This window comes from Rhea pennata, chromosome 27 (assembly GCF_028389875.1).
Source record: "Rhea pennata isolate bPtePen1 chromosome 27, bPtePen1.pri, whole genome shotgun sequence".
Lineage (NCBI taxonomy): Eukaryota > Metazoa > Chordata > Aves > Rheiformes > Rheidae > Rhea > Rhea pennata.
This window is the reverse complement of record NC_084689.1, coordinates 4860521-4881540: the sequence shown is the minus strand read 5'-3', so window position 1 is coordinate 4881540 and position 21020 is coordinate 4860521. Positions and strand designations below refer to the sequence as shown.

General features: G+C 48.0%; 1 protein-coding gene across 1 annotated transcript in view; it reads left to right on the top strand.

Annotated features, from left to right (window-relative positions):
* ATP8B3 (ATPase phospholipid transporting 8B3) overlaps positions 1-21020 on the top strand; it is a 32608-nt gene that overhangs the window by 10408 nt on the left and 1180 nt on the right. Inside the window, exons 3-27 of the mRNA XM_062596592.1 lie at positions 3243-3314; positions 3929-4020; positions 4606-4719; positions 5433-5531; positions 5993-6054; positions 6756-6828; positions 6929-6999; positions 7636-7718; positions 8447-8605; positions 9172-9260; positions 10469-10662; positions 11378-11586; positions 11866-11887; positions 13886-14052; positions 14518-14706; positions 15169-15281; positions 15681-15845; positions 16190-16301; positions 16620-16695; positions 17216-17357; positions 18256-18523; positions 18809-19032; positions 19334-19417; positions 19749-19988; positions 20591-20729. Of these exons, the coding sequence (XP_062452576.1) occupies positions 3243-3314; positions 3929-4020; positions 4606-4719; positions 5433-5531; positions 5993-6054; positions 6756-6828; positions 6929-6999; positions 7636-7718; positions 8447-8605; positions 9172-9260; positions 10469-10662; positions 11378-11586; positions 11866-11887; positions 13886-14052; positions 14518-14706; positions 15169-15281; positions 15681-15845; positions 16190-16301; positions 16620-16695; positions 17216-17357; positions 18256-18523; positions 18809-19032; positions 19334-19417; positions 19749-19988; positions 20591-20729 (3258 nt within the window). The remainder of the gene's footprint in view (positions 1-3242; positions 3315-3928; positions 4021-4605; positions 4720-5432; positions 5532-5992; positions 6055-6755; positions 6829-6928; positions 7000-7635; positions 7719-8446; positions 8606-9171; positions 9261-10468; positions 10663-11377; positions 11587-11865; positions 11888-13885; positions 14053-14517; positions 14707-15168; positions 15282-15680; positions 15846-16189; positions 16302-16619; positions 16696-17215; positions 17358-18255; positions 18524-18808; positions 19033-19333; positions 19418-19748; positions 19989-20590; positions 20730-21020) is intronic.

Below are 21020 nucleotides of genomic sequence, written 5' to 3'. Positions count from 1 at the left end.
TGTTGGGGGTGGGGTCCCAGCATGGTTAGGTGTACTGGGGGGGTGTAGGAAGTTGTTCAAGTATGTTTTTTTTTCTGTAACAAAGCTGTCTTACGAATTATTTTCTTCTCCTCTGCTATGTCAGTACAGCTATTTATTGAGCAGGGGGTGGAAAGCAGGTAGTGATTTTTTTTTAACGTGCCTCTGAAATAATAAAAAGAGAGGAGAATTTTGTCCAGCCTTGACTGGGTTTACAAAATAACCCCAAACCAGCTCCATCAGTGCAAACTAAGGCATGCTAACTCATTTAGAGGGGTGTAAGCAAGTGGCTGTGGAACGGGAATCACTTAAGCTAGCTTTGTCGCTGTTGGAAATGTGCATGGAGGTAGCCAGCTAGGGAAGCTCTAAAGAAGAGGTGAAAATCCCTTCTTGTAATGGCTGGAGGAGATAGGAGTCTGGAATGTATCAGAGTCCGCAGGAGCAATTCGTTTTGACTCTGTCACCATGTTCCATCAGTGTATCCATGAGCATATCAAGGTTTGAGGAGGGGACAGCACTCATGGAAGAGGAGGGAGAGAGAACCGTGAACTCACCCTCTCAACTCAGTTTCCCTTTTCTTGCTACCATGAGGTTCATCTCATCTCATCTCATTTAGATGTTCCCTGCAGTGTGAGTACCTCCTTCTCAATTACTATCCCTCAGCCCCTTTTATGAGAAGGAAATGCCTCTGTGTGGTCGGGTGGAGTCCACCTCTCCTGCAACCAGATGCAGCCTAGAACTGTCTGTCTGTAGGGGTACGTGTCCCATATTTCAGTGAGACAAGGACACAAGTGTGTAACGGCAGAGAGGAAGCTGGGAGCGTCACACTTCTGTATGTCAAAGTCTCTGCCACTTTGTCTTGTCCAAACCAAAAGGAAAAGCAAGAATGGGTGCCAAGGGACTTATGTGCAGCCAGATATGGAAGAAATCTCATCTCTCTAGATATCCCTGCTTTTCTAGCATCCATGTATTGCACAGGGCAAAGGACATTTTGAGCTATGTGGCAGTAATACTGCTGTCCCACCACATGCAGCAGCTCCTTCTCCCTGGAACATGTTCCTCCTATTTATTAGTGCTACAAAATGCATATAAATGGGCTCCAAATGCCCTGAGTCCCCAAGTGTAATTTCTGATTCAAATACAATTACAAATGCAGACTCCTTGGTGGTAACGAAGGACTACACTGTGGATAGAAGTGTTCTTTAGTGAGCTCAGAGACACAGACAAAACTAGGTGTACTGCTGATGTTCAGGCTTTCTTTGAATTTGAATGGCTGTTCATGACCTGGAGCTATTCTGAAGTAGTTCTGAGTGAGGACATGTACTGGAGTTAAGGTTTCTTTTCTGGGTAACCATGCTTTCTTTAATTATATCCAGGCCAGCTTGATTCTTTTGATTTGAGTTTATCTTTGGTCTGGACTTGATGGTCACAGAAGGATGGGAGACAGCACTTCAGAGACGTGACTGTTCCCAAGTCAAGCAGTTTGGGATGAGATTGACAGCTGTGGCCTGAGTGGTGGCATCCATGAGCGTCTCAGGGCAGCGTTGTCTGTCGTGGCAAGCTGATATCAAACAGAGTTGCGTTACATCACAGGGAGTGATAGAGGGAGAAGTATACGCTTCAGTGGAAGAATGGAAAAAGGAAGCGATCAAAGGAATGAGATAAAAAATAATGGCAGGGACAGACTTCTGTGTGAGATTATTTAATAATAAGGTAATTAATGCTTTACATCTCAGTGACTCCTTTCATGTAAGGATCACAAAGCGCTTCACAAACATTAATTAATCTTCCCTAACATCCCTGCAGGGAAGGTCACTGAGCTACTGAGTGTAAGGGAAATCTTGTCATTGACAAAGGTGTTTGCTCTCTGGGCATGACAGATGCTTGGGTGTGATGGCAGGAAGGGGAGAATTCCTTCTCCTTGTTGATGACTTCAAATGATTTCCTGTGACTTCCTGAGAGAGAAAAATATCTTTGAGTTGTCATGGGTGTCTGGAGCTGGCATGAGGTGGGCCCGAAAGATAGTCCATGTCAAAGCCGTTGTGCAAATGGCTCACACTGCCTCACCCTTCAGGTTAGACTGCCCCCCAGCATCCTTGAGGATCCTGGGAAGGTAGGGCCTTGTCCAGATAACCCCAAGCACCAATGCTCGTGCAAGATTTGAGTAAACTTAAGGTGTCCATGAACAGTAAATGTGCAACTGACCATCAGAAAAAACACCAGAGTGAAGTGAGAGGTTTTCAAGCTCTTGGTCTCTTCAGATCGGAAGTGAACAACTTTCTGGAAGTTACACTTTGCTCAAATGCAGGCTGGGCACTTGAAAGAAATACTGTGAAATCTCACTGAAGACCAGCAGAGCTGTGAACAGAGGGTCAAGACTGTCTCCTAGGAGCTGCATGTATGGAAGCTGGGGTGAGTGGTCTGATACAGTCATGCCTCTACCACTGAAGCAGAGATTTCCATACAGCTGCATGGATCAGGAGCCATTTTACAGTTCCAGAGTAGTCAGGAGATGGGGAAAGCCCCCATTCACTCGCCTGCCAGATCTGTCCGCTGTATCCTGCAGATCTCTGGTTTAGAGGCAATTTTTCCCAAGCTCCAGCAGGCGGTGCAATGTTGATCTCTATTCAGAACCAAGAGCTGCAGCTGGTCCTGAGAAAGGCGATGTAAAGGACCTCAGGCTTCAAATGGAGAAATTCACAATTACGGCTTGGATTTTCTCCTATCAGAAATCAACGCCCTTCAGTTGGACTGGTGATATAACGAGATAGGAAAGAGTTTGGCCCTTTTTTGCATAAAAAAAGTGTAAGAGGAAAGGCAATAAGAGAAGCTAACAGTATGAGTGGGATGGGGCCAGTCAGTATGTACAGGGTAATGTATAGAGGAAAGATCTTTGCAATGCAAAAGCAAGATTGTGGTCCATCACAAGGCGAAACTTTTATTTCCGAGACATACAAAACAGTCATTTCTAAGATAATAGATGTTTAGCTTGACATTACCGCTTCTGTGACATTTAAATGTTTACTGAGGACTGCATGTCAATGAGGAGAGTACAGTTTTACCTCTCTGGGGTAATAAAAAGATGTAAGTTTGTGCTCAGAAGAAAAGTGTCCCTTCTGCCTGAGGTCCTGCCTGGACTGATGAAGCTGCACTGTTAGCATCCTGGTAGGACCACATTGTCATTGCTCAGCACTGCAAATAACTTTTCTTCTCTTTCTTCCTAGATCCTGATAGCAGTGCCAGCATGGCTGACCAGGAATCAGCCTCAAGCTACCTGAATGCGAAGAAGCCATCAGGTCAGTGTGCAGTGGGTGTTGCTGTTGTTTTTTTTCTTTTTCTTTTTTTAGACACTTAGTTTATGGGAAAAGTGAAGGTGGGATGGGGATGTGAGATGGACAAGAAGTGAATTCAGGCTGAAATAATTTGGAAGGATGGGATATCAGTTGGGGAACATGGCAAGGAGGTCCCTTGCTCAGCCATATCTGCACTGCAATAGCAAAAATGAAATCAGGAGCGGAACAACCAGCCTTAAATAATAACAAAGGCTTTGTCTGGGGGAGTTGTTCACCAGGCCTGATTATGCCATTAGACCAAGCCTTAGCCTGAGGGAAATCATAGGGAACAGTCCTACAACTCTGGAAACTTCTAGCTTCCTATCTGTTTTGTCCTCTCAGTAACTCAGCTATCCCCAAAGACCCTGCTTTGTCCTACTTGTACCAGCCTTGCTGCTGGCTGGTCTCGAGGAGTACATGCTATGTGGAAAATGCATCACACCAGCAGTGGAGCACCAAAAGCCTGGTAGCACCATCACTCATCTGGTCCCTGTGTTCCTGGAGGCCAGAGGAACATGGCAAGGTCCTGTCTGGTGAGAGCTGGGAGGTGACCACTTGCCGCTTGCTTGCTTTTCTAGCATTCACCTGGGAGGTGAGGGCAAATGACCGAAACTACCACTTGCAGTTCAAGAAGAAATTTGCCTTCTGTCTGACCAAGAAGAAGTATGCGGTGAGTGTGTGCCATTTCTTTAGCTGCCCACCTAGCCCCTGATATTCTGATTTGGTTTTAGGGAGTTACATGACAGAGACTCCATAGACTGATCTGCAGCAGGATGGAGAGTGACATAAATAATCCAATATGAGGAAGAAAGGTCGTTTCCCATTTTGTGAGCCAGATGCTCTCTGGAGCTCTGAAACACGGAATAGAACTGAGCAAAGAATGCTCTTTAGTCTTATGGTCAAATCAAAAGAAAGCTTTCAGAAAAAAAAAAAAGTTTTGATTGAACAAAACCTGATTTTTTTTTTCATTTTCTCAGCTAAATAACAAGCATCTTGCTGGGGATCAGTTAAAAATGAAACAAAATATTTTGTTTCTGAACTTCTAAAACATTTCTAAGTCGTATAGCCCTTTGCTCTTACAAATCTTTATCTTACTGTTTTGGTAAAACTTTAAAAGAAAAAATCTCTCTTATGGCATGAGAAGTTGAAAAAGCATCTTTTAAAAATACTAGCATGTTTCAGCATTTTCAAAACACAGCCTTGATTTTACGTGGCTGAACTCTCACTCTGGGTTTGACCTGTATTTCTTGTATAGGACAATGCCATTAAAACAGCCAAGTACAATGTCCTGACCTTCCTGCCACTAAACCTCTATGAGCAGCTGCACCGAATGGCCAATGTCTACTTCCTCTTTGTCATCTTCTTACAGGTGAGATTGACACCAAGGTCACATGTGCGAGAGATGCTTCCTTCCAGTAATGGAAGCTTGTCTGGTGTTCAGAGTAGGGGACTGTCAGACAGGACACTTGGCTTCCCTTTCCATCTTCTAGAGAACCATTGTGGGATCCTTCACAGGTTACTTTTTTGGCTTTCTGTCTGTTTTTTACAGCCCCAAAACTTGGGGCAATATTCACTGGGCCATCTGGTTCATCACGAGAAACAACTCTTCCATATGAAGATCAAAAAATAGCCTCTGTGCCTCACAAGAAGATCAGCTGCAGAGGTTGAGACAAACCCTTAGTCTTTCAGGCATTTGTGCTAGCACTTTGAAGAGCAACTGAGGAGGTTAGGAGCACTGTTCCCAGGGAAAGCCAGTAGACCATAGACCTGTTGAAGCATGGAGATGAACTAGACACTGAAGGAATGCCATTAAACAGGTACAAAGTTTTGTGGATGCTCTGAGGGGTTTGCACAGCAGTAGTAACCTCACGTTTAAAAACAGATGGAAATTTAATGAAGCAGTTCTGTGTAGACAAAACGACTGATTTGTCTTAGTTGGGTCCAGCCAGCCTAGGGCACTGGCCTGGAAGGAGAGTTTAGAGTGAGGAAAGTTGTGTCTCAACATGGGATGAAAGTTGTGTCTGGTCCCTTGCCCATCACGATGATTTTAAAATTCCCTTGCTGTCTCATTTCCTTTTCCAGACCTTTCCTGAAATCTCCACCCTGCCCTGGTACACTCTCTTGTTCCCCCTGAGCTGCCTTCTCACCATCCGGGGTTTACGAGATCTTATTGATGACATTGTGAGTATAAGCTGGAGTTAAAGGTTGTGAGTGATGGGTATAGATCCTAGGGGGAAGGTCAATGCATGGGGGTAGCTTGTTACAGAGCCTCTGACTGAACTGAAAAGCTGGGAGATGTTGACGTTCGTTGTACTTGAGGTACCATCAACTCTTTTATGTCCAAAACACTTTGTATTTTCCTTTTGAATGAATGTGACCAGTCTGCCTTGGAGACTGGAGTCCCATCTTGCTGTCATCTTTAGTATCCTGACCAATGGATGTACTCCAAATTTCGTGCCCAGAAATACTTTGGGAGAATTCTAGCTCTTTTCGTCAGAATGCATCTTCAGGTTGCTTCAAAAAGCAGATATTTCCCTGGGGCTGAGAACTCTGTAGAGATTATGGCAATAACAGAACAAGGAAGTCTGGCATGGTCCATCCATTTCTTTTCATACCTTTTTTTTTCCCTCTCCTCTCTACAGGGCCGTCACCAAAGTGACAGGAAGATCAACAGCAGGCCGTGTGAAATCCTGTCTGGGAAGAGGTGAGAGGATTTGGGAAGCTGTATTCATGTTTTTCTGACTTGCTGTGAAGAAGTGTGAAATGGTATATGTTGTCTGAAGTGATGAGCATCCTTGAGCACAGTAGTTGTGAGGAGGGTTTTGATGTGACTATCCCTGACTCTGCGAACTCGTATCTCCTCCCAAAATCCATTGCAGGCCCCACAGTTTCCCTTCCAGGGATGATGATCTTCCATACCCAGGCAACAGGTCTAAGAATCTCTGACTCCTTTTGATATGCTGGGAGGAGAGTTTTCTGGGTATAGCAGTACTTCTAGGAATCTTCCTCTATCCCACAGAGCAATATTCCTGTTAACCCCTGACCTAGATGAAGACTGATTCAGGAAAGGACTAACACCTGGGGCCAGGTGACTGGTGGCTGAAAGTCACTGCCAGCATACTTGATATTCTACAGTAGCTGGTATATGGGTGTTATGATCTATGGATCCTGTGCCATTTCCAGCACTCAACTGTGTATCAGTCATCTGGACAGCAGACCACACTGATAGCAGAGAAACCAAAAGTCTGGAGGCCCCATTCAGGCAGGAAGCTAGGAAGAGGCAGGTTGGTCCAGAGGACAGATACAGTATTAGCTCTGCCAGGGACCGTGTTCCTACTGTTCTGTGAGGATAAGACATGGTCTGTAGGGCTGCAACATTCATATTGGCCCCTAATTCTTCTCTAGGTTCCGCTGGCAGAAGTGGCATGACATCTGTGTTGGAGACATTGTTCGTCTGCGCAAGGAAAACTTTGTCCCAGTGAGTCAGGCCGCAGTGCTGGGTGCATGCTGGGGATGGCCAGGAAAAGTCCTGGCAGGAAGAGACTCAATGAGGTGCTCTCTCTCCCTTACTTTTCAAGGCCGACATGCTCTTGCTGTGCAGCTCGGAGCCCAGCAGCCTGTGCTATGTGGAGACTGCAGATATTGATGGGTGAGGAGCAGAGATGTGATTATTGTGATGGGGAGAGGAGTGGAGACATCCTAGCCAACGGCTGAAGCCTCTGATCTTGGGGATCCACCAAGTATTGGGGCTGGTTTTCAGGCATGCTGGCAAATCTCCAAGTCCAGTGGAAACCATGGGATCTGGGGGTCAGCAACTCTGAAAGCCAAACCTACGGACATTCCAGAAATGGGATTTGAGTCCCTAATTTTGAAAACGTGAGACAAAAGACAATTGAGGCACTTGTTTTGGGTCTGCCTATAGCTGGGGAAAATCCCCAGCCCTTCCCAGAGCATCTGTGTGACTTCAGGCCAATCTCTTCATCTCATAAGTCCCTGTCAGCTGAAAGAATGATAACAGCGGCACACTCTTCCTGCCTTCATCTGTAGGATTTATTTAATTATAAGGTCTCAGGGCCAGAGCTTGCTTTCTGTGCAAATACTCAATGCCTGGCATGATGGGCACCTATCTTGCTTTCCATTGCCAAACTTTATTGTCACTCACTTAATCACCTGATAATCAGTAGCAGTCTCCATCCCATGGGTCTGATAGCAGAATTAACATTTCTTGTCACCTTGTGGTGGTGTTTTAGTTGTTATTCTCCCTCTTCCCCATTCTTGTTTACAGGGAAACAAACCTGAAGTTCAGACAGGCCCTTCTGGTCACCCACCGGGAGTTGGCTACCGAGGAGAGTGTGGCTGCATTTGATGGTGAGTCTCCTGGATGAGCAAGGATGGAGCCTTCTCCCCTGGGATCAGGTTGGTTCAGCCCTGGCATGGAAAGTCTCTGCATTCCTGCTGACCTTGCTCTGTCCCCTCATATGCCAAGTGCTCTTGCTCCAACACGAGGTTGCACTTGTTCCTGCCTGCAAGGCTGGGAGGGTGGTCCATGCTGAAGTACTTGGAGACCCTTCTCCAGCTGTGTGTCTCTCTGATGGGTCCCTCAGACACCTTCCCCCTGCCTTGGCTCCCACCTTTCCTGACAGGATCTAGCACTTAGTCTAGCAAACCAGCACTTAACCTAGCACTCTTGGGTTTTTAGGTCTTTGGTCTCATCTTGGGAGCTCCCAGACTTGAAATTAGGTTTTGAATTTTCCCCCTTTGTCTGGTCATCCATAGGACATGAAAGATGGTGCTGACTCTCCCCTGTTGGGGGCTCTAGGGGAGAAAGGGAGATGTTTGTTGCGTGTCCAGTGTTATAGCCCAATGTGGTTCCTGGACTGAGCACCATCCCAGCACTCCAGGTTGGCACACGATCTCAGCCTGGCCTTGCTTTGAGTCATCCTAGTCACAGCTACCTCTTGAGATGCTCTGATGAAATCTGAATTTCCCCTGAGAAGCCCTTGTCAGCTCTCTCTGGAGAGGGCAGATGTGGGAAAGAGGAAGAACATCATGGTTCTCCAAAAGCCAAAGCCTGAATTCTGTCCTCTCTGTCCAAGGGAAAGTGATCTGTGAGGAACCCAACAGCCGGATGCACAGCTTCACTGGCACACTGGAGTGGAAGGGTGAGACATACTCGCTGGACAGTGAAAGGATCTTGTTGAGAGGCTGCAAGATACGCAACACTGATGTTTGCTATGGCTTAGTTATCTATGCAGGTAAGTGCCCAGGCTCTGCTCTGCCTTTGGCCCAAGATGAAGTAAGGCAGGAAACATCCAGATCCCCAGGAATTTTAAGTCACCCAAGCAATACCAACATTATCAGGTCTGATTATCAGCTGATATAAAGTGAGGAGGACCTGCCACTGTAACCAAACCTCCCCAAAATCTCTAGCAGTTTTTGCTAGTGTCAGGCTCACTGGTAGGAAGACAAGCTGGCTAAAACAAACACCTACTTATTCTAGGTTATATTTGGCCTGAATCAGATCTTGGCTCCATTTCACCTTGTGGTACCTTCACAGATGGGCTAGTGGAACTGAGAGCTTGGTGATAAGTAGCTGTGCATAGAGGGGAGGGGTAAGATCTTAAGCTGGTATAGGCAGCACTTCTGAGTGTGCAGCCACAGGTTGATTAGCCACTGGAACCACTGGTCAAGGGATGTGGTGCTCTGAAGTCTTTAGAGGTGAGGAGATGTAGCTGTAGAGAAAACAGCATCACGTAGCTGCAAGTCAGTCTTGTGGGGGCTGCAAGCTTGCGTTTTTGTTTCTAAAATGTTTCTTGTCCAGGAATTGATTCCAAAATTATGAGGAATTGTGGAAAGATCAAGCAGAAGAAAACCAAGTTGGACCACATGATGGACCGGCTGGTGATCATAGTGAGTGTGCTGCAAACACATCCCAACCAAGTCCACCAGCCTTCTGGGACAGCTCATGTATTCTCTTACAAAAGGCTGTTTCTCTGGGGGTTTTTTAAAACCAAGATATTTTGAACAAAATATTTCAGGCTCATTGTGTTGTGGGTGATTACCAAAGAACTGGTATTTGCTGGGTCTGGAGCAGTCTATTCTGTGGTTGTGCTCCTTAAATCGAGGAGCCCTGCACCTTATCAGCTCTGAATAGCAGCTGTATAGCAGCCTGTTTGGCAAGTCTGTCTCAAAACCAGGGACTTGGAGTATTCAGGATCCCAAACCCCAAGACAGACTGTTTTGCGGCAGTATAACATACCTGACTTTGGAGCTGGGAGACTGGCTGAGGGATAGTTGGCTGTCTGAGGCGTAGGGGCTTAAAGTGGCTGCCATACTCTGCTCCATGGTCAAGAGCCTGCAGACAATGAGACCTTTGCTTTTAGGTGGAAACTGATACCCAGATCCACAGAAGAGAGGCTGGAAATCTTTAGCCGGAGGCAGAGAATGAGGCTGGGGCTTTGGTTCCAAGTAGTGTTGACTGAGCAGTTAGCATTTTCAGTATTGATACAAAACCCCACCATTCACTGTCTTCCCCACAGCCTCCTTTCCTGTCTGTTCTGCTCCAGCTCCTTGATGAGCTAAAGGAGGAATGTAACTGCCAAAAGAGTTCCTGATGTCTTTAAAGTGAAAATCTCCCTTCTGGCCCACGTGCGTCCTTCATAACTGCAGGTCCTAGGATGTGGTCTGGGCTGAGAATTGTCGTTCAGCACAGAATAGAGGGAGGATATGGGAAGAAGGAGCCTTTCATCTGCTTGAAGCAAAGTTCCTAGTGGCTGAGTGTCATCGCTTCTCAAATGGACCACTGGCACTATGTTTGCTCATAACTTCAACAGGAAGGCTGTAGGGATGACAGGAAGATGGTGCCTGAGGCAATTAGCAAGGGTGAGAAAGTTTGGTTTCATTGTGTATGCTCTGTGGATGTGCAAAGCTGTGATCCTTCATCTCAGCACAGGATAAGCTCCAACTTTTGTAGCTGTCTTGAACTGGCTTCAGATCCAGGGACCACAGTTTTATAGTTAAAAGAGAAAAACAACATGTAAGGGGCAATGATTGGTCCTAGGAAAGAATTTGGTGGATTCTGTGTGATGTGACTTTCTCATCCTGGCTTCCCCTCTCAGATCTTCCTGGTGCTGTTGGTCATATCACTGTGCCTTGCCATTGCCTCTGGATTCTGGGCCAGGAGGTTTCAGGAGAAGCATAGCTACCTCTCCACTCTCTACGAGCACACAACTCCTGCCAAACAGGCCTTCTTCAACTTCTGGGGCTTCGCAATTCTCCTGAGCATCATCATACCCATGTCCATGTATATAACGTAAGAACAATAGAGCTTGCAAATGCACAGAAACTAGTATCATCATCCCTGGCCTTGGCCATCATTTGAAGTCTTGGAGTTTGCAGCCACAAAATGGGGCTGCACAAAAGATCCAGGTGTGACCCTGGGCAAATCATTTCTATCTGTTTCCGTGACTGTAGGAGTATGAGGATGGATGTGGTGTGGTGTGTGCTTCTTACAAACATTAATAAGGCGCTCCAAGATCTTCTCAGAAAAAAAAAAGCAGAAAAGAGATGTAAGGATAATTGCTGGTGTTGGGAATCATAGGCAGACTGGGAATGACACATTGATGAAGTAGTATTTCCCCACAGAGCAGCAGCAGAGAGGGGAAGAAAAGGGTGCGCTTATTGCTAGCATGCAGTTAATAGTCACAATTTGTGCTCATAGTCACTGTTTTAAAACTTCTAGTGCCTTCACTGTATCTCTAAATCTATGAAGTTTTTCATCAAGGGCCAGATTTCCAGAGGAGCTGAGATGCCAGGGACCCAAAAGGCTCCCAATCTGGTGTGATGAGCTTTTTGGAAACCTGACCATGAACAATCAAAACTCTTTTACTTCTTCCAAGCCCAGAGCACTAGATTCACAATGGGGAATTCTCGGCCCTTTCTTCCCATGTCAGATCCCCAAGTCCGCTGGGATGTGTGCAATGCAATCTCTTTCCTTAGTGTAAGCTTTCTTCCATCTGACTCTCTAGGTTTGAATTCATCTACCTGGTGAACAGCTTTTTTATCAACTGGGATTTGGAAATGTATTATGCTATCAAGGACATACCAGCAAAAGCCAGAAGTACCAGCCTCAATGATCAGCTTGGCCAGATAGAATACATCTTCTCAGACAAGACTGGCACCTTGACGCAAAATATCATGAGCTTCAAGAAATGCTGCATCAATGGAACAATCTATGGTAACTTTTGGTGGAAACAAGTTTATGGAGACTTAAGAGTGAGGTGGACCTTGCATTCAGGGCATGGGGCTGAGTACAGGGCACTTGGATTCTTCCCGCTTTTGGCTTGCTAGGAAACTGGGAGCATGTAGGTTATCTAGGTGACAGACATCTGATGCTTAGGCAGAAGATGCTGTAAGAGTTCAACTTGTTCCTAACTCCTGTGTTGTCAGGCTGTCGATGCATAAACAAGGGCCTGTCCTCCTGAAGTCAAACTGATTTCATGCTCTTAGTGTGCAGATTCCTCCTGCCCCCATGGCACATCATTTTCTGGGTTTGTGGTGAATCTCCACGTTGGTTTCCGAGCCTGTGCATCTTGAGGATTTTTTGTTTCTTGCAAAAGTTTGGAAAATTTCAACTGAAACAGAAATGCTCTCTACTGTTGAAAAGACCTTTACTTCATTTCTCTCTGCTCACAAGTTGGATGCAGAGCAGCAGGGCTAAGAGGGGAGGAAAGAGAGAGTATACCTGCTTCCTTCTTAGCTTCCTTCTGGCCACCTGCAGCTCTTCTGAGATGTGCCAGAAACCATCAAACTGCCTCCTTTCGCTAGGCTACAGCCTCTCATCTTAAAGGTGGACTATGGAGGAGGCAAAGAAATTACATTGTGCCCTTTATTGTTTCTTCTTTGTGGTGAAGGCAAGTAATGCTCTTTTTATTGTTGTTGTTATATTTCTGCTTATTTTTTCCCCTCAGAAACCAGAAAATTGCCAAGTCTTTCTTCCTTTTTACTGTTATGCTTGGTGGTGTTGGCTGGCTTTTGAGATCTGTTTCAGTGCCTAATTAGTGAACTTTAGAGAGCAGGCAGGGCCAGAGGTTTAGCATGGAGCTCCTTTCTTCTGACATATTTATCAGGCACTTGAGTCAAATGGATGATGATAAAAGCAAACAGGAGCAAAAGAAAATCTAGAAAAGTTTTAAGGAAGACTAAAACCAATTTCTTCCTCTCTGATCTGTCATGGTGCATCTCTGTGTTAGCAACATTGTCATAATCCTGCCAATCTTCAGCCAGCTTTAGAGTATCCCTAGGAAAGCAGATGAAAGCCAGATCTGAATTCTTAACATTAAAGACATGTAGAAAGTAAGAATGATTCTTGAGCCAATAACACACGTTTACTTGTCCTTCACAAAGAAACAAATAAATGGCTAAAAGCTATTGATCTTCCCTTTCCAAGGACGCCTTGAGTGTCCTTGGTTGTGTCCTGACAGCACTTGGACCGTTCTATCTGTCCATCCGTGAGGCAGAGCCTCAGCAGGGACCAAGACCCCCTCAAAACTCTGAGACAGAAGGGAGAAATGGGAGCATGTAGCTAACCCTGAGATTGTTCTATTTAATTAAAGCCAACTTTTGAAAAAGTGAATAGTGATTTGAAGGAGCCAGGTCAAACCCAGACATCCTAATGGTGCCAGGCTCACAATGAACAAACACTGAGCAGAAGTTGAAAATATGTCCCTTTTCACAAGTCTCGTGTTGGCCAAAAGAAGCAGATTCTTCTAGAAAATTTGGTCAAAGCTCCGCTATTTATGTTCCCTGTCAGCTCTGTATTAATTGAATTATTTTTATTTTGACAGGTACGAGCACAGGCCATGAGAACAAACAGCCGTCGGTGCGTAATTTCCCTCACTGCCCCATGTAACACAGAGTCAAATGCTGATCCTTACTAGAGGAGAAACCATAAAAGCTCTTGATTCTGATGGGAGCAGGATCAACCTTTTGTTTTGTAGCACGTCTGTCTTACAATTTGTGTACCATCTTGTGAGAAATAGGCACGTGATTCCTTGAGGTGGAGAGTAGGGTGGCTCCCAACTGCTGGGTATCTGGTTAAGTACAAGGGAAGCAAGGTTATGAAATACTGCAGTTCTGATTTTTCCAGCCTTTTTATGCTCGCCCCCTTGGCACAGGCAATGGAGAGCAAGGCTTATGGACTGTGATTCTGATCCCCTCAAGCTGATGTGAATCAAGAGCAAGTCCACTGGCATTAGACCACGGGGAAAGGAGAGAGGGAGCTGGCACACACCCAGGACTGCACAGATTTCACTAGAGGCCTGGTGAAGTGAATCAGCCAAATATGTGCACTGTCACCTGTGATTTCTCACCCCAGAGTTTTGACTCTGGTTTGCCTTGGCTAAGCTCTAAAGCTATCATAGCACAGGGTCAACACATGATCTGATTGCTCTACTGAAGCTTAATGAAATTGCTGCTGTAGAGTTTTACTGGCAGGCCTCATGTCTGGTTTCTTGGGTGCCAGCAGCCTGTCTGCACCTTTTGCAGGGATCAGGGTTGACCTGGAGCCACTGTGCGGACAAGAAGTTGGAGTTTCATGACCCTCTGCTGCTGGAAGCCATCCAGCAGGACACCAGCCCTGTGCTGAGGGAGTTCCTGAGGCTGCTGGCCCTCTGCCACACAGTCATAGTGGAGGAGAGCGACAGTGAGTGGGCTCTGGTGTCAGCTGCATGTTCCTCCACCTGTGCTCTGAGCAGGGTGAAGCTCCCCAGGCAGCTCTGGGCATTGAGGCTGTGATGGCTTTTCCACTTGCCAGCAAAGCTCTGGTATAGGGAGAGCAGACTGCATGAGAGCCCAATGATGCATGCGCCAGTGTCCTAGCAATAGCCTCTGGCCTTGATGTGCACATTTGGATTTGTTTTAAAACTAATTAGTTGGGGAGCACAGAGGTGATAATTCCTCTCTCAGCACTTACTCTGATCAGGGTGATGAGAAGGAAAAAAGAGAAAATTGGGACTGAGCTCCGTAGCCTACTGGTTTGGACTTTAGGGTCCTCACAGGCAGTGTTTGTGCTGGACAAGCATGGAGAATCTTAGAGGCATAAGAGGAGCTTGGCTGCAGTGGGAATCTCTGTGCCTATCTCATCCTGCTCTCTGCTTTTTTTCTGCAGACCAGCTCATTTATCAGGCAGCCTCACCCGATGAAGAAGCACTGGTGTTGGCAGCCAGGAACTTGGGGTACATCTTTCTGGCCCGAACACAAGACACTATCACCATCAGTGAGTTGGGGGTGAAGAGGACATACAAAGTGCTGGCCATGCTGGACTTCAGCAGTGATCGCAAGAGGATGTCAGTCCTGGGTGAGCAGGATGGGATGTCCTAGGAACTCCTTCCAGGATGCAGAGGGTCCCTTATCTTCTCAACCATACAAGGGATGGCACTGGAATGCGTGCAATTAATTGCTGCTGGCACAGGGAGTTAGATTGTCCTGGTCATCTTCATGGTTCTGCTTGCCATGATACTTTGATAAAGGCAGTCAAGAAGGATGTGAAACAGGGGCTCAGTATGTAAGGAACTGACATCCGTGAGGCCTGACCCATCCTCATGATGATTTGTGTAGATCAGAGGTGACCTGTGGGATCTCCTATAACCAGCCCCCTAGCCAGTCCCTGCTGTAGAAGAGTATCAGGTATCCTCTGTGGTGTCTCCCACAGCACAGATGTGTTGGCCTGCCTCCCTGAGCTCCCAGGCTTCTGCTGCTGGGTTGGCTACAAGTGGGAGGCAGATGTCTGGGTGCCTAAATGTTGTCCTTCCCCTCCCAGTGCGAGACCCTGAGGGAACAATCCGGCTGTATACCAAGGGGGCTGACACAGTGATCCTGGAGAGATTGCACCGGCGGGGAGCCAACGAGACCCTCACTGAAATGGCGCTGGATGTGAGTCTTATACCAGCCTGGGTTGGAAAGGGCTGGTCTCCTTCCTACTGGCTTTGGGTTGGATGGGTTGCAACCACTGCTGCTTTTTCCCTCTCTGGCTTCAGGATTTGTCTTTCTCCCTTCTGCTCTAGGAGCTTTGTCTGCATGTGGGATGAGGTTAAGAGGGTATCAAATCTATTTTATACTCTGCATGGACTGTTTGCATCACAGAGCTGATAGTGGGGATGCTGTAAGGTGCAGGGACAGCCATAGCCTGGAGGAGACCCCCAAATCCTGCAGGGTCTCTGGTTCTGCCTCTGGGAGTGTTGTGGCTGCCTGGCACAACGGCTCTGTCCAGCATGAGAGGTTTTTTGGCCAAAGGAAGGGACACCTGATGGAGCAGCTGTCTCATCTCTCCAGCGCTTTGCGGCGGAGACCTTGAGGACTTTATGTCTGGCCAGCAAGGTTGTGAGTGAAGCTGAGTACAGCAAGTGGAGCAGGAGGTACCATGAGGCCAGTGTCCTGCTTCAGGATCGTGCACGGGAGCTTGACAAGCTGTATGAGGAGATGGAGCAGAACCTGCAGGTGAGATGATGCCGGGGAATTAGGAGGAACTGTCTTTGTAGGTCCCTGGAGGGCGGGAGCACTGGATTCAGTTCCCCAGGGCGAGAGGGAAAAGTATCTGACACGACATGCATCCACAGAAGGAGAGGATGGGCTGAGATCACCCATAGGGATGATTTTGTGACATTCCAGTAGACACTGAGCTAGAGATCTGTCAGGTTATGCCCTGCAGGGAGACACCCATGGGAAAGGACTGGAGTCTGCAGGGACACAAGATCCCCGTGTGGATGCAGGGGCAAATCCAAGTTCTGTCTTGCTGCTGCCATCCTGCCCCACATCGTGACACTGACTCACCCTCCTTGCAGCTGCTTGGGGCCACGGCCATTGAAGACAAGTTGCAAGATGGAGTCCCTGAGACCATCCAGCTGCTGAAACTGGGCAACATTAAAGTGTGGGTGCTGACAGGAGATAAACAAGGTCAGTGGAGACAGCCTCAGGTGCAACCAACACATTCTGGATTTTCTCTAATAGGGGCCAGAGAAGAGATAAGACCCTGGGAGAGAGGGGACACCAAAGAGGTTTTGCTGGTACCTTTCATGTATGCTAATAGCACATCCTACAGATCACATCACCAATGGGGAAACTGAGGCAGGGAAGCCATTTGCATGATGGCATAGAACAAAAGCTAAAGCAAAACCCTTGGCTCCTGCAGTCTACCCTAGGACTGTTCTCCCTGGCTCAGGGCAGGACTGGGGGGCTGCTGGAGCATTGGCCTCTGACACCTGCATGTTGCAGAGACCGCAATGAATATTGGCTACGCATGCAAGCTGCTCACAGACGACATGGAGATCCTGGAGGAGAAGGAGATAAGGTGAGAAATTGTCACCTGATGATTCAGAACAATCTCCCATTAGGCGGGGAAGGAGGTTTCTCCTATTGAAAGAGACACCTGAGGGCATATAAGTCTGTTCAGTGTGGGTGGAGAGCCGAACTCTGCTGAAGATGCTTCTCCTTCTGTGACCCAGCCTGGATTTCCATCTCCTGCGTCATCTTCTGATGCTCTTCCCGGCCTCCTCTCTCTCTGTTGGCCACTACAGTTCTCTTTTCCTTGGTAGGACCTGGCCAGAAAGTGCTTAACCCAGCTCTCCAGCCTCTTAGCCACATGAGACTTCTCTTTCAGGCTTGCCTGCGTGGAGACTGATTTCTGTTATCTGTGAACTCTTGTGATCTTCCATCTCTCCTTCCTGTTCCCACCACTGGATGCTGGTCCCAAGTCTCTGGACCTGGGTTTGAGGTGGCAGAGGCCATCAGTAGGTCCCAGTCAAAGTCACACAGCATGTCCAGTGTCCCAAGCATGCTGGCTTGACTCTGACTGTCTTTTCGCCGCACAGCGAAATCCTTGAGGCCTACTGGGTGAGCAACAACAATGTGAGTGACAATGGGGAAGCCTTGTGCTCCAGCCACCTCTTCCAGCAGTGCCCAGAGGCCTCACACCATAAGAAGAGAGCTCTCATAATCAATGGAGACTTCCTGGTAAGGCAACATTTCGCTGCTTCCCTCTCTGCTCCATGCCCACACTGGCAGATCACTGTTTGTCTCGGAGATGGACGTGCCCTGGTGCTATCAAACACAGTACTTCCTGGGTGGTGGGAAAAGATTGCACCAGTTTGATTACTGGTATTCTACAACCAACTCCAGCATCATTCTGCTTAAATGTAGCCACCTCTGGGATGGGCCATGGCAGTTGTGTCTCATGGTATGGTGCTCTTAGTCAGCATGTAAGGGAGGAAGTGAAAGGGCATTATTTCCTTCTGAGGCAGTATGTGGAAGCAGAAAGTAGTTATCTGACACCTTTAATAGAGAATTACCAAGAATGGCTGGGGGTGGCACCAACATTCAAAGGAGCTGATACCCTTTTTGCCCCAGGGGGTGAAAAAAGCCAGCTGGTTGGCAGTTCGGGCTGAGGAGCAAGCAGTGCAGGGAAGGACAAACTCGCACCAATCACTTGGTGCTGGGGGTATTAACTGCGCCAATACAGGCGCGCAGGTAGTTGTTGAATAAATCCATGTGCTCTTCTGGTGACACTGGGACAGTCTGGGGACATGGGTCTCATGGGTAGAGTGCCACAGTCATGATGCCTGCTGTCTGATGAACTCAGAGCAGACTGGAGTCACTTTTTTATAGTACCTATGAGATTTAAGAGCATCATTGAGGAGTCACGGCCCTTGTGCTACAAAATCCCTGAAGGTCTTTGGAAAATACAGACTCTAAATGTTGCAACTCTCCCTCCTTGCCCAAGATTGCAGCACAAGTGCTTGAGAGCTAAGAACAGCCCCATCCCTTTTTGCTAGACAGGGGCATGCAAGCAGCCCCTCTCTTCTTTGGCTAGCAATGGGGTGAATCACTAACCAGAGGTGTGCTCTCTCCTAAGGACAAAATCCTCCACACAGGAGAAGTGCTGAAGAATGGGACAGAGCGGCTGGGGCAGTGGCGGGCTTGCTTTAAGGCCACAGCTTCGCAGGAGCAGGGCAACCTGGTGGAGAAGGCATTTGTGGACTTGGCCACAAACTGCCAGGCCGTGATCTGCTGCAGGGTGACCCCCAAGCAGAAATCAGTCATCGTGCAACTGGTGAAGAAGCACAAGAACGCCATCACGCTAGCCATTGGGGATGGTGCCAATGATGTAAACATGATCAAAAGTGAGGCTTGCATCAGGAGGATGGTGGGAGTGTGGGTTTCAGCCAACCCTTTCTTCTAATGGGAATGCTGTGCTACGAGGACACCCAACCATGCCTTCTTTGCCTGGCTTTTTACTCCCCATGCCACGCCCCATTGCTTTTTCCTTTGCCCATCACTCCTGAATTCACCCTATGCCCATCAGTTTTGGGGTAGAGCCCTTCTGGTAGCAGCAGGGATGACAAACACTGCGGTGGGCTCTCTGAAATCCTCCCCAGCTGCATTTCATGTCCTGCCTTTGTCCACAGCTGCTGATATTGGGGTTGGCATCAGCGGGCTGGAGGGCATGCAGGCTGTGCAGTGCAGTGACTATGCCCTGGCACAGTTCTGCTACCTCCAGCGCCTCCTGCTTGTCCATGGCCGCTGGGCCTATCTCCGTATCTGCAAGTTCCTCCGCTACTTCTTCTACAAAACCTTTGCCGGTCTCATGGCCCAGATCTGGTTTGCTTTCCACAGTGGATTCACAGCTCAGGTAAGGGCTGCTGCTGTCATGCTGAGACAGTGTGAATAGGGGACCTCTTCACAGGGGACCCCATGCAGGTCTCAGTGTGGCATTGGTGGCACCATGTGGACATGTGTCCATGCCATCACCCTGGTCTCCTTTCTCCCTCCCCAGCATTGGGCCACCTGATTTTTTTGGGGCTGCTTGGCTGAGACTTGGCAGGTTATTTGCATTTGTCCTAGCTGGTTACCTCTATGGCTGTTGAGAAGAGAACCTTGGGGAGCCTTGGGGGTGTTGTTGTAGGCACTGACAGCTTTCCTTTCCCTTTTAGCCTTTGTACGAAGGCTGGTTCCTTGCACTCTATAACGTGTTCTACACCGCCTATCCTGTGCTTTCCGTGGGCCTTCTGGAACAGGTACTGTTTCACCTGGCTGCATCCGAGCCCTGTGGCCTGGAAGCTGTATACTCAATGTGTGTACGTTGCACCCTGTCCCCATCTGTGTGGCACTTTGCGCACTGCTGAGACGTGATAGTATGTGCTTGATGGGCATTTGGAGCTCAGCACCACTTAGCATTCCCAGGGGCTGGAACTGGTACTGTGCTGCATTGGTTCCTCATAGCACCGCAGAGCAAGCAGATGGAGGTCAGACTCACCTCAGCGCTCACAGAAGGTGCATCAGATGAGGTGGCCCAGTGTCCTTAGTGTAGATGGGAAGGCTGATGCTTAGTGTCTTCCCTCCCTACAGGATGTAAGTGCCAAGAAGAGTCTGGAGTTCCCCGAACTTTATGTGATTGGGCAGCGAGACGAGCTCTTCAACTACCGCATTTTTGGCGTGACCCTCCTGCATGGTGTCAGCACCTCACTTGCCAGCTTCTACATTGCACTCTGGGCTTTTGAGGACCGAGTTGGCAATAATGTTGTCGGAGACTATGAGTCCTTCGCCATCACTGTTGCCACATCAGCTTTTCTGTCAGTCATCATGGAGGTAAGCACAGGTCTGCCGTACCCCACACTGGTCCAGGAGACAGGCCCATGATGTCTGAGTTGGGCAGATGGCAGAGCCAAGGTGACACTGGAGATTGCAAGGAAGGACAATGGATTAAAGGCTGTGCTGGGTCAAAAGGCGCACAGCTTGTAGGACAGAGATGGACCCCAGACACATAGTGTTGTACAGCTGGGCACCTGGGGAACAGAAACTTCAGCCCTAGTATCCATCCCATGCTCCCCCTCTCCTCCTTGCAAGATGCAGCTTATCATGCCCAGCCTCTGGCTCTCAGGATGGTGGAGTTGTAGGAAAAGTGCAAGAGATTGGGAGCGGAGGGTGTAAGAACATGGACTCTCTCTGCACTGCGGCGAGTGCTGTGCCAGTCTTCCATCTCTCAGCCAGAGCTTGGTGCAGATGTTCACGGACCACATCCGAGCTCAGCCCTGGGCACTCTCATCTGATTCACAGCCAGCGATGTTGCTGGGCAATGATCTCTACTGGGGGGTGTGAACTTAGGGCTCCCTTGAAAAATGGGTGGCCAGGTGGAACTGAGTTCCCTCAGTCTTGACAGGGCTCTGTGCACTCTGCTGTTGCCTGCACAGATCATCCTGGACACAAAGTTCTGGACCATGCTGTCCTTCCTGATGGTCACAGCCAGTGTACTGTTCTTCTGTGTCTTCTCCTTCCTGACCCAAAGCATCAATGCCTTCAAAATAGCCCCTGTCATCTTCCGCTTTCCAGGTAAGATGCTCCAGGGATCTCTGCAGTCCTTTTCCTCCTTGAAAAAAAGGGATCCTAGGCTGTGTTCAGTGCTAGCAGAACTGTTTCCCACTCTGTAGATCAGAGTGTAGATCAGGCCCACTCTTGGGCCACAGCCAGATCCCTCTCTTGGCCCAGCCCAGCCTGCCTGATCATCCTGTCCCTTGCACTAGTCCTCAGCTGCTGTATGATACTGGGGGCTCTGCTGGGGGACAGATATGCAACTTCTTGATCTTGCTGGCTTAATCTTGATCTTGACTCCAGCTTAGGTGC